The sequence below is a fragment of the Polyergus mexicanus genome, unplaced genomic scaffold, assembly GCF_030449975.1.
Source record: "Polyergus mexicanus isolate NDT 795.1 unplaced genomic scaffold, iyPolMexi1.0 SCAF_7, whole genome shotgun sequence".
NCBI lineage: Eukaryota > Metazoa > Arthropoda > Insecta > Hymenoptera > Formicidae > Polyergus > Polyergus mexicanus.
In genome coordinates this window covers 7,146,489-7,165,117 of record NW_027223327.1, presented here as the reverse complement: position 1 = coordinate 7,165,117, position 18,629 = coordinate 7,146,489, and the positions used below count along the sequence as shown (strand labels likewise).

Genomic DNA, 18,629 nt, shown 5'->3' with positions numbered 1-18,629 from the left:
CATGTTTCTATTAATTATTACTACTTGAATTAAATCGCGATTAATTTCTTTTGTAAGTAAAATATTAATAAAACACTTAAATTCCCCCTTCTACGGTTTTTTGAATTTTATTTATTTATTTTTTTTTTTTTTTGTAGAAATTTGTTATCACTATGATAATGGGATTTTAATGGGAAATTATTGATCATGCTAATTATTTCCAGACTTTAAATATAATTTGCAACGGTCGGATGATGCTTTTCGCTTGTTCATTATATTTTGTTTTTCACCGTTCTATCTCATAAATGAACGTCAATATCCGAAAAACTATTCGATCAATACGAAAAATCGATACAAGCGGAAAAAGCACAAGCATAAGGACATAAAGAAATAATCCCTGCAAGGAAATAGAATATACCGACCATCACATTAGGGTTATTTTTGAATCGCTCGTCCGATAATCCCACAAAAACCGTCCACTTCAGAGTCGTCGCTTTACCCTTCAACAGGTTCTCCGATTGAAAATTCGAAATCTTCCGATCTTGGCGAGACCTCCGTTTGGGTCCATGGAAGCCAGTCGGAATCAACTATGGGCGCATAATCCGCCGACAATAGGCGGCGTCTAAACGGAGATTTATCTATTGACAACGGGGACCCTATGCTCAGATCAACGTCGTTTGGTTAAATCGACCGTATAAGATGTCTGAGCCTTAATTCTGATTTATCGACAATCTGCGGCAGACCGCGGTGAAAGTCTTCATCATTGGCGTAAAGCGATCGCGGTTGCGTCGATTCTTTATTATATTACTTTTGGAATATAATCTCACGCGATGACGATCGTTCGGCGAGCTTTGATGATCGAATTCTCCCCTTAGAAGCGATTTAATTAGAGCGACGATAAAATTTGCTATTCACATATAATTTGTTATTGTCTAGGGCTATTGTTTAGGGCATTCGTTAAGAGCCAAGTATTATAATTGATTTACGTCAAATTGGAAATTTTATTTTTCATAAGATATCCAATATCTATAGATATTAAAATATCGAAATATGCAATTCTTAAATATTACTACTCATAACATATCGTGATATTGAAATATACGAAAGAGTAGCTCTCTTATTTTTATATATCAAAGATAAATTTTTTTTGAAGCACATCACATCTTCTTTGAAGAATCTTTTTTATTCTTCTGTTCTCTGGAGCTTGATATTGTATTATATCGATTCATCACAGAAATATAGTTACTTTCAAAGTTTCTCGGGATGCATATACTAGATACAGGTTGTGAACTTGTAAAGCATTCCGTAGAACGGAAGACAGATGTGGAGAGTTTGCGGCAGCCATCAAATTTTGGAAACGTGCCCGTGAATACATGCACCAATGGTCGCGGGACGAATACAATATTCTACAAATTCGAGAATGTCGACCGTCGAATGCATGGTCACGTGCCACGCGACTGGATCTACCTGTATGTGATAATTAATTCGAAAAGCTGCTCCTCCAAAACTTGGTCGCAACCGCGAATACTATAATAATACCAACACACGTAACCGGGGACCCAAGGAGTGTCCGCGTCCGAAAACCGCTCAGCAGGGATGCTATTATGTCGGAAATGGAGAAGGAGATCGTGAAACGTGAAAAAATGCGGCGACTCCTTTCACGAGTAATTCATTGCTTGACCTACGCGCCTTCTTGTCGGATAAAACCATTAATTTTTGCGTCAAAATGGATCGCCCATCCCTTTACCGCATATTACCGTAAAAATGTCTCGTACCGTCTCGCTTTAAACATTTAATGCGCGCGTATAAATTGTATGGATAAAAAGGTAATAGAAAAATAATGTAATGAGCAAACTCTCAACGTTCACTATTTGTCAAATAATTATTAGACACGAGCAAAGACGTAGCAAGGCAATAAAAAAGATTTTAGCAAAAAAACCAAGCGGCTTTGAGAAAAAATTGTGCAAGTATTTTTCGCTTGTATATTTTTTATTTTAATTATTTACGATCTCAATATGTTTCTCATTGTCTTATGTTATATTAATAAAGTATTATATATTAATCTCGCGTATAGAAATAAGTTGGAAACTACTATTTCTCTCTCGCAAATGAAATGTAACGTTGGAACTACGAAGGACAGATATAACAGGTCGTTGAATTATTTCGAGCAACAAGAGCTCGATTGCATCTGGCATGGGCACACATGTAATACACTATCGGAAATAGTACTATACATTTCCGAACAACGCAATAAAATGCAATAAAAATAGTAATTTCCGTAGTCTCTTCACTTGATCCGAAAATAGATGGCCGCAATTTTTCACCGCGAGGGTGGCCAGCGGGACAATATCTGATGGAAAGTCGAAGGTGTGCGCAAGATCCGACAACGTGAAAAAATGCAACCAACCCTTTCCCAAATAATTCTTTGTTTGACCTGCGCACTTTCACGTCCGGGAAAGCCATTAATTTCGCTGTCAGAATGGATCGAGCAGAACCAGGTAGAAAATCGTTACGCCCAGACATATCGACACCCTTCCTGAATTCCGATAGAAGCTGCACAACGTCTAATGGAAGTTCCGCGAGTTTCGATAGAAAGTGCACTCTTCTATATATACGTATATATTTATATACATTATACATATATATATATGTATATATACAGGGTGTCCCATTTTAATCTCCTCAGGCAAATATCTTAAAAACCAAGCCTGGAAGAGAAAAATGTTTCAGACAAAAGTTGTTTGGTTTCGAGGGGGCCATAAGATGGTACCATTGGTTTGACCTTGGAAAATCATTTGAAGATCATGTGAAGGTCAACTTTAAAATCTTAAATGGAAACCCCCATTTTTTATTTAGTATTCTTGTAGCTGACATCGAGAGCTTTCCAAAACACTATAATAAAGTATTTTTTCATTAAGTACTTTTTAAGTTATTTTATATTTTAATCTGAGATATTTTGATATAAAAAATAAAATATTTCGTAAAATATTCAGTTTTCGATAATCTTACCGTAATACTTTTATGTACAGAATAATGAGACAAATTAATTAGTGCCAAAAAAAAACAAATAATTGTTTAACTAAATACATTGTAAATAATTTTCTTAAAAACAATTTTTTTTTTATACTAATTGATTTGTCTCATTATTCTGTTCATAGAAGTATTACGGTAAGATTATCAAAAACTAAATATTTTACGAGATATTTAATTTTTTATATCAAAATATGTTAGATTAAAATATAAAATAACTCAAAAAGTACTTAATAAAAAAATACTTTATTATAGTGTTTTGGAAAGCTCTCGATGTCAGCTACAAGAATACTAAATAAAAAATTTCCATTTAAAATTTTAAAGTTGACCTTCGCATGACCTTCAAATAATTTTCGAAGGTCAAATCATTATCACTATCTTATGGCCCTCTCGAAACCAAACAACTTTTGTCTGAAACATTTTTCTCTTCTGGGTTTGGTTTTTGAGATATTTGCCTGAGGAGATTAAAATGGGACATCACCCTGTATATATTCAATGTAGACAATAATGAAAAAGAGAGTACTCAGAATGTGAGAAGTCACATATGAATGCGTCGTATCGATTTTCTCGTACATTACGCGATACAATGATCATGTATTCGTACACGATCTTGCATGAATATGATTATTTCTATTAAACATATGGCAAATTTCATAAAAATTATATTTTTCCAAAAATAATAAATTAATTGGGAAATACACACACGTAAAATAAATAATTAATTAAATAAGAAATAATTAATATAATGAATAATTTCTATGCAAACTACTCTAAACTTCTAATTATCGCAAAACGCGAAGAACCAATAATTAAAATAGTAATTTATAAATTCGCGGTTTCTAATTCGAACTTATTATGTATTCAACACGGAAATCGGTACATAGTATACTTTTTGCAGATACTGTATTCGTGGCAAGGCGTCGCTGATATACTAATTACAATATATCTCGATCGATCCACACTGTAATTGTCTGTAATTGTTGTTGGAGCGATGATTAATTGTTTTAATGTTGCGTATATTAGCAAGAGCGTTACGTACGACAGATTGGTGTGTTATTATAAATAATCATACAAATCATTTCGCCGACACCTCGTTTATCATTGAGTTAATTATCGATGGTCGGATTAATTATAATGTTGACGGACTCTGACAACTGGACATGGCTCTTCACTAACCTATTTTCATCGACTCGATGTATTTTGGAAAGCCATCTGTCGTCAGTTAATTAATAAAAATAATAAGATATATCTAATTATATCTAATTTGTGACATAAATTTAGAATGTGTGTAAAATCTTATAAAAGCATTTTTTTTTTTTTTAAATTTCAAGGTCTTGAAATGTCTCGATAGTAGTTTGCAAGTTTTGAAAAGTTCTTAAAGTTTTGAAAATCCTTCAGAGTTTCCAAGTTTTTGAATGTTTCGATGAACTTGAAAGATAGTTAACGTCGCGAAAAGAATAAACGGCCAAGATTCTATTAGAAGCCACTATTTGTTTGAACGCGCTGCATGGAAAAATAAAATTAAAAAAAAAATAGAATTATATTTGCGATAATTAATGTCCTTGCAACATTTAAATTCCTTTCTATATCAGAATATAAAATTAATCAATATAAACTGTGCATACTTCATAATAAAAGATGATTTGTCTTTCCCTCGAATGTGCCAATTATTGTTGATATCGTTTTCGTCTAAAGTAGTATTTGAAATACATCAATCAGAGAGCGTCTCCCCATCCCGTGGGAATAAAAAAAAAAAATTTACGCCCTGAGTGAAAATTCTTTCGTCTGCATTTTCATAAATAATCAGCCGGAATCACGGTATAAAACATTCTTTTAACACCGCGCACCGCTTAATGCTGCTCCTCTCATCCTGGCGAACTTGGCTGAACGTTATGGTATTTTATATTTCGCGGATCTAAAGATGCGTATGTCCGATGTGTGTGTGTGCAACTCGGCTTTTTCGCGTACGAGTCTAAATTAAAATACGTGAGGGATTCGCCCGAAGGTGCCGTAAAATATTCGCGTTATGCCCCCCTCACGCCGCGTCGCATCGTCTACCCCCGTACTGCGGCAGCAAAACGCCGCAGCCCCTACCATCCTACACGCTCTCACCATATACCATGGCGTACCTATTATGCGCGATGTCGATAAGGTAACCCAAATAATTGCGTGATGGAAACCGCCAACTGCGTTTTCCGTAGACGGGCTCTTCGTTGCTCCGCTTCAAAATTGCCGGGCGCTTATAAATGATTTTGCGAGCGATCTCTATCTCTCTATCTTCCTCGTTCTGTCTGTCTCTCTCTCTCTCTCTCTCTCTCTCTCATATGGTGGAAAGGTCCTAAAGCCGCAACGCGCGAACATCAAAATGAAAATATTTGTGTAACCCTCGACGCGATGTGATCTCATCGTCGTAACTTCCGTACCACAGGGACGTTATAAAGTACAAAGTTACGTATTCTACCGTATTTCCGTAACCGTCTCGAGTATGTTATTTCGCATTCGTCGAAAGTTTCCGAAATCGAGTTTTTTTAACTTTTCCGATAAAATTGATCGCAAAATTATGTTAGCGATAAGTATATGTAACGTGTTCTTAATATTTTCATTTTTTTTTTTAAATTTTTTATTCTTTAATATTTTTACACGTATTGTAGATTAAACGGTTAACACGATTACTAATTGCAACAATTTTAAAAGACTTCTAATTTCTGCGAGAAATTACGTATATAATATTAATGATAATAGTTCATGTAAAAAAGTATGTTTTAGAATTAATATTATTTTTCGAAAAATTGTAAGTAGACAATTGATTTCGTTTTGGCTTTAATTTAATTGCACAATTAAATATTATCATGCCGCATTGCAATACTATCGAAACTCCATGTATATCACTTTCTCACATTTCCCATTTCGCGTAACGCATAAAGCGAACATAGTAGTTTCACGCCGCGTGAGCAACTATGCGGATCACTGCATTGCACTCGAGGAATTTGAAGGGAACCGGCTACATATCTTACCCGATTTCACACGTCGCGAAACATGGGATTGCACATAAAAAAATTCTAATTAAAATCATTGATCGTCACGAGGATCACTGACTTTAAACATTCGCCAGCGGTACGCGACCGGATTAAAAAAATACACGCTTGGAATTTCTTAATTAAGTTGAAATGCGTACCACCTTCATTTCATGAATTTCCACTGTTTTCTTATGTGTAAAGTTTTACAGAATGGGAATAGTGTAGGAATACAATATTATTATTTTTATCCAGAATTGTCAGAAATTTATAGAAATTTTTGATTATGCAAAATTACATAAAAATATCCCTAATGAATTAATTTTGTCATGTAATGCAGAATCTGTGTAATTGTAATGTAATATGTTCCATGAGCTTTCCAACGATTATATTATAAAAACCATCGATTTGTCGAATATTTTATTATTAAATTATGAAAAATTTTTCCGAAATCATGAAAAATCGTTTTTCGATATTCAGTGGGTATATTATACAAGTTATTCTCATATCTCTTCAAAGCTATATATATTTCAATAACGTATATGCAAGTATTATGATGTGATATAATATTATGATATCTTCTCATTGTTATATAGACATTTTTATTAATCTAAATTAATCTGAAAATAACTAAAACGTGAGATATTCGTTGATAACGTAATCAGCAGTTCCACTCCAAAATCATAATTGACACACAAAATTGGAAGGTACTCGACAATATTTTCCGCGATCGTGTAAATAATGAAGCGTCGTTAACAGGGAAATATATATTTATCTAGCGAGCGAGAGCATGAAGATAGTCGATAAAATCTGGCTCACAAGCGGTTGGAATACATAAATATTGGGAACGGTGGTGGATCAACAAAATGGCTGCCACACGTGTCGATTCTAATATTTACTGCATCGTAGTGCGGTAGCTACAAGTCGTGGTAACTGAATGTAGAACGTTACTTTACGGACGTCAGTTAGTTGGCGGAACCGTATCGGAGCCTTGCCCAAACACTCGACCCGCGCTGGCAGATGTTTAGCTTACCGTGTACTCTGTTTACGTAGCTTAATCGAAAAATCATAAGTGCAGGCGATATCGCGTAGATGTACGACTATTATACAACGGCGTGTTCCACTCGTGGAAGCAGAACGCTGCCGGAAGCAAAGTGTGGCGTCGACCTCGAGCCCCCATATATTTGTGAATTTCTTGACGATCGTTTCGATACGAGAAAGAATATATAACGTTAACCGTCGACACGTTATTTTATTGAGAAATGAGAAAATGTCGAAAATTATGAGCGATCCAATTATTAGCGATAAAACAAAGATTTATCGCTAATGACTAAATAATAATAAAATTAAAATAGAATCGCTACAAGTTTTGTATTATTTTATCAATATTCTCCTTAAGCTAAAATTTTTAGAAAATTAATTGATTAATTTAGTATAGCATATACAGGGTGTCCCATTTTAAAGGACCCACTCAAATATCTCAGAAACACTGCGTTAAATCGAAAAATGTTTCAAACAAAAGTTATGTAGCTTCAAGGGGGCCATAAGATGGTGACAATTATTTGACCTTGGAAAATCATTTGAAGGTCATGTGAAGGTCAACTTTAAAATCTTCAATAGAAACCCCCATTTTTTATTTAGTATTCTTGTAGCTGACATTGAGAGCTTTCCAAAACACTATAATAAAATATTTTTTTATTGAGTACTTTTTGAGTTATTTTATATTTTATTCTGACATATCTTGATATAAAAAATAAAATATTTCGTAAAATATTCAGTTTTCGATAATTTTACCGTAATACTTCTATGTACAGAATAATAAGACAAATTAATTAGTGCCAAAAAAAATAAATAATTGATTAAAAAAATACATTGTAAATAATTTTCTTAAAAACAATTTTTTTTTATACTAATTGATTTGTCTCATTATTCTGTACATAAAAGTATTACGGTAAAATTATCGAAAACTGAATATTTTACGAAATATTTTATTTTTTATATCAAAATATGTCAGATTAAAATATAAAATAACTCAAAAAGTACTTAATGAAAAAATACTTTATTATAGTGTTTTGGAAAGCTCTCGATGTCAGCTACAAGAATACTAACTAAAAAATGGGGGTTTCCATTTAAGATTTTAAAGTTGACCTTCACATGACCTTCAAATGATTTTCCAAGGTGAAATCATTGTCACCATCTTATGGCGCCCCCTTGAAGCCACACAACTTTTGTTTGAAACATTTTTCGATTTAACGCAGTGTTTCTGAGATATTTGAGTGAGTCCTTTAAAATGGGACACCCTGTATAGTTTAGGATATATTTCTTGTTTCTGAAATGATATACAATCGATTGATATTAGTTGATAAATTTAACATGACGTAATCATTATATGACCGTAATGATATGTTATGAAACATTATGATAGAAAATCCTGTTAACGCATAAACTTGACGCAATATCAATATAATAATTTAATTCGCCACATATAATATTGAATATATTTATGCTCGATACATCGATATCCTCTACCAGGATCTTCTGCAGGCGTGTTAAATCGTATACATCGTAACTTAGAACCGTCCCCGGAGATTCATTCCAACTACTGATAGCAAGGTATAGCTGGTAGTGACACCAATCAATGTATACTCATGTATAACATGGGAGCATTTAGCCATCTGCAGGCTACATATTTAGATAGGGTTAGCTATGAAGAGGGAAATCTAGTTGCCTTGGGTCCCTAATTATCCCAAGATCGACTCGCTGCGGGTGAACAGGTATAAACAGCGATTCTCAGTTGGATAGTGATCAAAGTGGCTCATCTATATCGCCCGTCTCCTGCAGTTGATGATTTTGTGTCGACGTTTATTATAGCTCCATTGATTAACGCGAATTGAGGAACGTAAATTAATATGGAAAACTTAGAGAATGCGTGTTTTCAAAAATTTGAGAATATATTATTCAAAAATCCTTTATATAAATAAATTACCTTGCGTTATATATTATATAATACATATTTAAATATCAATAAAAAGTCGAATATTAATAAAATATGTGATTAATAAGAATTATTGAATATTAACAGTATTTTAGTAAAAGGAATCTAAGAATAAATGACGTTACTTTTACGTCTAGTATTTCCGTTCACCGTTCGTCTCTCGAATCTTTTCACTCGCGCTATTCATAGTCTTATACTTTATATATGCTTGCTATCAATCACGTCACTTTCATGCAAGCATATTGACTGTAGTCATTAATCTCATTTCGAGCGCTCGCTCTGGCATCGATCGCAAATACCGATATCATGCATTCTCGATAGCGGTTTAAATGTGATAATGTAAGCTAGAGTAATGCTATCATAGTTTCCATCGATGCAATTTACATATCTTACGTTCTCTTATTTTTTTTTTTTTTTTTTTTTTTCCAGTTAAATTATAACGTATTGTATCAGTGTTTAGATATCCGTACGTTGATATTCTGGATATGTTGGAGAGGATTATAGAGATTTTCCGCCAAAAATATAAAACGCGATGTATCTGCAATACATCTGCGTCAAATATATATATATATATATATATATATATATATATATATATATATATTCCGAACCAATTATATCGGTATCGATCCGATACGGTTTCAGCAAATTTCAAAATACGCACGTGCGTCTACACGGCAGTAGACGCATATATCCATGAGCGAATAAAAAAACGCGTTAATATTTAACATCAATATCGTACGCACATTTTAACGCGAGATGCCATAGTCGCGATGCTCGCGCGTTTTGACGTTGTAAATTTAATTTACACGCAGGACACGCGCGCGCATATACTTTGAGATACGAGCGGTTCGTGCTTACGAGACATAATGAATTTCGTGGCCCGCACAAGCATTAGATGCCCGTAATCTCGCGTAAAAAGACGTCGTCGGTTCGGTAGCCGTTTCGTGTTTCGAGTCACTGGTATTTTCATGATAGGTCCTTCGTGCAACCGCATCCATGATGAGTTACCGCGCGTCAATGTATTTCGAGGATTTAATTATTCCTGGTATTTCTCTCGTTCGTCTACGGCATATTAATCATATGCTAATCAAAAGCCGTTAATGTATATTGAATATCACGCACAGATTTATCAAAATATGATTTCGGGATCAATCACTTTGGGGAAAAAAAAAAAAAAAATATAGAGTTGAAACTGAGCACAAAGTAAGTATTTTTTATATCTTGATTAGTCTACCCGACTGATTTTAAATATCTATGTATAAGCAAACACACGCAGACAATATATTGTATCAAAGTTCATATTGCATTCATTAAATATGAGGTGTACAACTTTGCATCTGTCGTTTTCCTATAGATGGCTTTAGCGGTAAGTAGTGGTCGAAATAAATAGATCGTAGACGTCATGCGATAAACTTGGGCATCTGTCAACATAACCCCATAGAAACATTAGTCGATTTGTGTCCGCATCATAAAGTTATTCTCGATTGAAAATGTCAGTTTACGAGCCAAATTCTCGTCATTTGCGGGAGGTTTTAATTTTCTGCTTCGATATGAAGAAATCTGCGGCCGAGGCTCATCGAATGCTCTCGAATACTTATGGCGAAGCCGCTATTAGCGAAAGAACGTGTCGCGAGTGGTTTCGACGCTTCAAGAACGGTGATTTTCACGTCGAAGCGCGGCATAGCGGTGGAAGAGAGAAGGTTTTCGAAGATGCAGAATTGGAGGCATTACTTAATGAAGACTCGAGTCAAAGTCAAAAAGAATTGGCACGATCATTGCGAGTGACTCAACAAGCAATTTCAAAATGTATAACCAGTTTTTTTTACAATGAAGCCTCGAATTTCGGAAAAAAAAACGGCGGTAGCAAAGTTGTACACCTAATATTTACCCAGATTTTATTATTTTATTTAATATTGATTTAATAATGATCATGACATTGTAATATCTCAATGAAAATATACAATATGAAAAAAAAGTAAATAACGTTTCTCGCAGATTGTGCGATTGTATCGGCAAATAAAGATCCGATAAAGAGTTAATACATCATTTCAATAAATGTCGGTGCTTTTATTTGAATTGCGCGGATTGCGTAAAGCAGAAACAAAGCATGCCCATTCTATGACTCTTGGCAATATCGCTTACCCGAAAATTGGGATATTTCGCGCCGAATCAATGTACCGACGCATTATTGCGCGCAATATGCGGATGTGCGCGATACTGTGATATTCAAGACAGTATTATTGGTAAAAAGCTAGCGCTGCAATATCTCTAAGAATTCTCCGGAAGAACGTAAGGCATTCTTTATATCTCCTTCTATTGCCGACTATAATGTATATTATAGCCTTGCCTCCCCGTTTTTATCGCATTACCTTCTCTGTTCTCCAACTGGCAACAAGAGCGTGCAGTTGGTTAAACGGTCGTTACGCCGGTATCTCGATTCGAGAAAAATATGCAAATATCATGATATTCGAAATAGCTCCGCCGTTAAATTTCTCGCGGCATTCGCCTTTCGTTAAATTTGGTTCAATTAAATACGAATACACACGAGCGAAAGGAACTTATCGAGCCGCGGTAGCAGCCAACGTTCATTATACAGCGGTTGCTTTGCAAAAAAGACGATGCGGATTGTTTGGACTGCGAATAACGAAGTGAATGCTATGATCTGCACAGGCAAGCCGATTTTTACCGCCGTATCGATTATTTCGCCGATCAACGATATTTCGAGGCAGTCTCTCTCGAGAGCAAACACGAATCTAGATTTCTGGTTGATTTATAAATAAAATGAGAATATCTGGCGCGCCATGTTCCGGCTCGTCATGTATCGAAAACGAAAAAATAAAAAAAAGCGAATGTTGAGAAACGTCAATTACAAAACTGCGACACGTGCGCGCTATTATGTATGAATATGCTTTAGGATCATGGCGTAATATTTTGCAATTTACGCCATTTGATTCCAATTGTTTCGTATTCGAAATTAATCTTGAAAAAGTTAAACAAAAATGTCTCATTTGAATTTTTTTACACCAGGCGTTAATTCGACACGGTTGAAATTATTAACAGTTTCTCGAGAAACTATAGTTACGCAAGTCAGACCTTCGGTTAGGTTTACTCTCGCAATTATATGGACGCCCCAACTGTGTAATGTTATAATAGTAATAAAATAACTAAGATAAACAGTTTAGATATTATTTTCGTCTAAGGAAATAAATGTTGTCAAAATATTATCTTTCCCATTTAAACAACGCGCGTTTAAGTGAAATTATTATATAACAGAGTTTATCTCTTTTGTTAACGCATACTACGCAATTTTTTTATAAGCACGATCACGTCACGTATTCACAAGATGAAATCAACATTTAGTTACTTACAGTTTTTCCGCGATGAGCAAGCTCGCCAGGTCCCCAGGTATCTGCGTCAGGCCGCGATGAGAGCAATCGACCTCTTGTCCGCCGCACGTGCACGCCCAAGGACACCTGATTCCGTTCAAATCGTCCATCGTACCCGTCATACTACCGAGGCCGAAACTACCGATCCCGGTGCCATGCGAGGCGCCGCCACCGAGCACGGATAATATTAATAAAAGTCCCCAGGCGCAGACTACGGAGCCGCAGCTGACGCCGAGCAGACGTAGGGACCAGGCGGGCGTCATGGCTCGCGCCATCGCCAGGACCTTGCGATTGATGTCCTTCACGGCGCGATTTGGTCCGTCGAGGAGTCTGGCGATGCTGCCGACGCGGCTCTTGGGCAGAATATTGTCCGGATTGTGCTGAGCACCGCCGGCGAACTGGCCCACGTTGATGCCCGGATAAACGTAACTGGGCCCGGCTGGCTCCAGGAAGGAGGATATCTCCTGATCCTCCGTAGGAGGACAACCGAGGATGCGCACCGGACGAAGTATCGGATCCTGTTCTAATCGAATGATGGCGTTCTCCGGATCGTGGTATCTCAGATGCCGGTGTTCCGGTCTCTCCGTCGATTTTCCTCTCGGATAGTTTCGTCGGCGATCATGAACGCGACAAGGCCGGCTTCGGCTCGCGTCTCTTCGGCAGAGTGGCTCCGCGTGCGTCCGTGTTATATGACAGGACACTCTGTGCCGATGCGCCGCGCAGATTCTCCTCGCCGGTCGCTCGTCGTCGTTGCCGCTGTCGTTGTCGTCGTCCAACGTCTTCCTCGAACGCTTCAAGCGCGCGTCGGAGTTATTACCGGTCGATTGTAGCTCCAAGGCTGCGCCGTTGAGTTCCTCTGGATGACGTTTGCACTGTATCAAGATCGGAATGTCGTCGTCGATCGTCGACACTATGGGGCTTCGCGGCCGCTTTGTTTTCTCGCTTCCGATTCTTTCATCGAGTTCTATGCGCTCGTCGATCGATCCCAGCCCGATATCCACCGCGGCGAGATCTGAACCGAAGACGGTATCGGAGTCCTGCGTCTCGGTCGTTCGAATATTCTCGCCCTCTTGCCGGTTAGGTCTCCTCGATGGTTGCTCGCAGGCTAGACCATCCAGCGGGCCCTTTCGGGGGCCGTTTTCGTGGCCCCCTTTCTCGCCGCTCACTGGTTTCTCCAACGAATTGTTATCCACCACTAACAGCGCCACCCGTTCTCGCGCATCCTGCGGTACAGCTCCCACTGACTTTATCTTGATGCTGGTTTTCGGCCAAGGATCTACCGTACCCGAGTGGGTACGTGGCTCGTGCCGCAAGACGGTTTTCTACCGATACCTCGCGGTGCGTAGACAATCATTTACTGTTTCAAGCAACGCCGATGATATTAGACGTCGAATCGATTTCGGTTCGGTGTGTAATGATTGGATGGATTATAAATGCGCGGCAAAATTATGCACAGGATGAAACAAGTGCGTTAATGGATCGCGGATAAAGGATAATCGGTATGTTGCCAATAATTATTTTTTACATGGGCATTATTAGCATTGACGATTCGCTCAAATTTATCGATGATATGGCCAAGAAGTTCATACGGGCAAGAGGCATCACCTGCAACAAAGTATATATATATATATATATTAAAACTAATGACAATCGTTAAAAAATATCTACAGAAAAAAAGTTTAAATTTCGTAATAATTTCTAAATATAAAAAACATATATATATATATATATATATATATTATATATATATAAATGCGTGCGTTAAATTTTAAATCATTTATTTAATTCACAACACAATATATATGGAAATCTTATTTATTTATTTATAAACGGATAATATTAATAATTGATGCGATATAAAATAGAAGTGTTTACTCTCTCTCTCTCTCCCTGTGATATTTTAATATGCTTTGTAAATTTTCTATCAACGATTTAAATAAATGACCAACAGAGATAGATAAATTCGTAAGACGCAACATATAATACCTGAATGAAATAAATAAATGTCTTGCATTGAAAAGCGGAAACTTGCTCTTGATATAGGTACAAACGGGGAAAAAGTTCCGCGTCCTTTGGGAAACGCACATGGCGCACCGTGCACGGATCGTGGAAAGCGGAGAATTCAATGGCGCACGCAGTTATAAAGCGAGGAAAATCGCCGGTGCAATATCGGAAGTACGAGAAAAATATGCTACCGAAGCACAATCAAGGGGCTCAGATGCATTCCATGCACGGCCGCCAGAATTTCGAGGCATATTTGAATTTTTCTCTGACATTTTCCGAGATTCCTGCTTTTCTTCTCAACCCTCTCCCCTCTGCGCCCCCCCCCCACCCCCCACCCCACCTGCTCCTGTTCCTGCCGCCCGACCGCATGCGGTTTCTGCGCGAAGGAACGTGCCTTGAACACGCTTACGCGATGTCTCACGTATGTATGACATATGTATCCATCGCGTAAGTGTCTCCCTCGTGCGTTCCTACGATTCATCTTTACCTGCGGACATCTGAAAGTAGAATGCGGCCGGAATCTTTCGCATTCAGAGAGAGAAATGCGTTGCGGTAACGTTATCGAGTTTTTAAAATTAAATCCGACATATGCAGGAATGAAAGAAATTATTCACATATATAATAAACGTCTATATTAAGAGAAAGAATAATAATAATAAGAAGAAACACAAATCAAACTGGAAATAGTCGCGCAATATGAAAAGTAAGTTTTCACGTCGCAAATTTATTTCGCGACATAAATCTTTTTGCTTATTATTACGTTGATGTTCTTTACAAAAGAGGAAAGGAAGTCTGCCCGTTTGGGCTTGGCCGTACATTAAAATTCGCGGAAAATCTAATATTCGCTTCGAGAACGCGGACATGGATCGATAATTCGATTAGCAGTAGTCGCTACCGTCTAGTGGATGCTTCCACCTTCCTGCTTTTCACCCCTCCCTCCCCGCCCGTTTTACTCCCCCTCTAACGTCGAGTACGGTTAAAGTAGCTGGCCCCGATAGGGTGTGTACACTACGCACGTAGTGTAATATTCTCGAGCACTTTCCTATAGATAATATCGCTCCGGAAGCCTCTGATGTCGAAGTTAAGGTGGCAGGGAGTGACGCCAACTCGGTTTGAATGCGACACAAGCAACGCGGCCGCTTTTGATGGATAGATAGACGGGAGAGGAGAGAGTTCCTTGTCCCTTCTGGCACCTCCTCGTCGGCCATACCCGTCGCGGCTATGCCGCATTAATTAACGTTGTTAGCGCATATTAATTGAAGCAAAGTAGCGCGCCGATAAATTGGTACCGGCAGGTTGAAATCTTTTTCTTGCGCCCCATCGTACATACGAGACCCCACTCCCGCCTTAGAGGTCGCAGAAGGTTGGCAGGTAACGCGAACGAGCGAGACGGTGAAAAATCAATTTCTGTGTGTCCTATACTTTATGGAAATTTAATTTATTCTCGATGTACGACGGTCGATAACTAACGACATTATGCTCATGGACATGCAGCTGCGACGGATATTACAAAAGAGACTAACTAACTCTGTTTTGCTTTCTACATAGCGAACGTATAATTAAATCCGTCAACGGATTCAAATGTCCAGCATGCTTAGACTTCGAATGTTGTACTTGCAAATTGAGCGCTTGTGGACTTCCGTAATGTGATTTAAAACATGATTAGTCATATGGGACACATCGGTGACACAGAACGGTGAGAGTAAAGTGTAGCTTTTGAACGGTCGTCTGTTTGCGAAACGCATTAAAGCTTCTAAAAATCGAAGACATACGTTAGCCGAACGCGTAAGTACGCGCCCCGCGTGTAAAGAGAGGGGGATCAATATTGACAAAAGTTCGGGGCTGTCGCGACCCTCTGAAGCGTCTGCTCTTGGGATACGTCGCGGTGTAAAACGAGAAAATAAAGTACGAAGCATATGTTACATCTTTCAGAGAAATTCAGCGGACAAACATAATAATCCTATGGATAGTATATACAATATTATCTTTTCAAACAATATTATGTTTCTCTCCCTCTCTCTTTTTTTATAAGTAATTAAATTTAGTTTTAAATTTATATATACAATATTTTTAATGTCTAAAAATAATCATATATGTTGAATATTATCTTTTTCATTCTTCGCGATAACAACAAACATAAATATAAGATTTATTGTATGCAATTTGCATATAGGCTACATACAGGCAGGGTTGGGAAGTAACGCGTTACTTGTAACGCCGTTACCGTTACAGTTACTTTTTTTTGGTAACTGTAACGGTAATGGCGTTACAAATTTTATTTGTAACGGAAAAAGTAACTTCGTTACATTTTTCGGTAACGAGTAACGAATTTAACAGTTACTTTTATCGTTACTTTTTTCAAATTTTTTGATTTATTTAAGATATTATTCTTGTTATTGTGCGTGATAAAATTTTTATCTTAACCGTAAAGCCGTAAGCAAATCGACCAATTAGCATTCTTATTATGTTATAAAAATGCTTGAATGTGATTGATCAACTTATGGCTCTTGCAGACCAGTGCGATGACGCGACGCGCGATATCCAATGAGAGCTTTATCTTTTCGGAAAAGCAGAGCTCTCATTTACTACCAGTTCTAAGTACCTTGCAACGAAAATTAGAAAATCTCAATAAATCTGACCTTATAGATTGTCATTCATTAGTTGAAGCTATTCAGCAAGGTTTAAATAAAAGGTAACTTATTAATTTGATTAATACATATGTTATTTAATTTTAAATAAGGATTTAATTGAAAAATATTATTTTATTTTAAACTATTGATTCAAAAGTATTATTTTCAATAAAACAAACAATGTCGCTTAATTTACTATATTTGATTTTAGATTTCTTACAATATTTGAAACAAAAGAATTAATAATAGCAGCATGTTTACATCCAAAATTTAAGTTAAACTGGTTAACCGGAGAAAAAAGAAAACGTGCTGAAAATTACTTGGAGGATTTATTGGGAATCCGATCAACTGAAAATTCTTCAAAAGCTGGAAAATCTGACGATCACGATGATTTTTTCATTTTTGAGCAAAAAACGGTGCAAAATGAATCTGAACAAGAAGAATTGCAACGGTTTTTAAAATCAAATAATTGTAATATAGAAATGTTAAACGACTATCCAAAACTTAAAAAACTTTTTATCAAATATAATACAGCTCTACCAAGCAGTGCATCTGTAGAAAGAATGTTTAGCATCGGTGGCTCTGTATTAACACCACAAAGAGGGCATTTAAATGATGATACTATGGAGCAACAAATTTTATTAAAAATTAATAAAGAATTTCGATAAAATTTAATCATTTATTTTGTAATAAACCTTGAATGAAATCTTGCTTACAATTTTTTAAAAGTTTTTCTTATGCCAAATAATTTATTAGTTTGTATTGTAAAAAAGTAACGGAAATTGTAACGACTCGTTACTTTTTAGTAACTGTAACGGTAACGAATTACTTTTTAAAATTAGTAACGAGTAACGGTAACGAGTTACTTTTTAGAAAAAATAACGGTAACGGTAACGAGTTACTTTTATAAAGTAACTTTCCCAACCCTGCATACAGGTATTATTTGCAATTACTATCTTTGATAAAATTTAATAATTGCAGCATGTATTGAACATGAATTGATAATGTAATTGTAAATTAATGAAAAATTAATGTTAATTAAAAAATTCTCTGATATCTCCGTTAATGGCACATTATTTTTCTTTACAATGTTTTTGACTCGTTACCAAATTTCTAATTATTATTAAATTTTAATTACGGCGAAACAATATAAGAACTTAATCATTTTTCATTCTGAATTAAATTACGCATCGAAAGATTAAAAAAGATTGTTGAATCTTGTAGTCTTTACATGAAAAGATTCTTATCGTTCGAAGTGAGATTGCACTTATTTATCGCTCGTAACGCATCTGTTCTTATTCTCAGAGCTTATGTAGTCCATAGGCAAAACTGCACCCAATTTCCATTGAAATCGAAATATCGTGCGATACAATCATATCCAAGATTCGCGTTTGTTCGACAAGTATTTTCCGTCCGAGGGAAAAATGTACACATTTTTTAAGACGACGTACGCGCTCACCTTATCTGCAATACTTTGTATCGTCGGCTTTACGAGATCTCGCGTAGAAGTAGGAACGATATTACTTCGTCGCTTAGACATGATGAATGTATGATACGTACATGTCCATGGGAGTAGTAGCAAATCCCT

General features: G+C 36.6%; 1 protein-coding gene across 2 annotated transcripts in view; it reads right to left on the bottom strand.

The window, feature by feature from the left end:
* The window catches only part of Sli (slit guidance ligand), a 368,221-nt gene extending 355,434 nt beyond the window's left edge, over positions 1 to 12,787 (bottom strand). For both annotated transcript variants that reach the window (XM_070298537.1, XM_070298538.1), the window contains exon 1: positions 12,390 to 12,787. In XM_070298537.1, the coding sequence (XP_070154638.1) occupies positions 12,390 to 12,682 (293 nt within the window). In that variant the 5' untranslated portion in view covers positions 12,683 to 12,787. The remainder of the gene's footprint in view (positions 1 to 12,389) is intronic.
* Between the last annotated feature and the right edge of the window lie 5,842 nt (positions 12,788 to 18,629).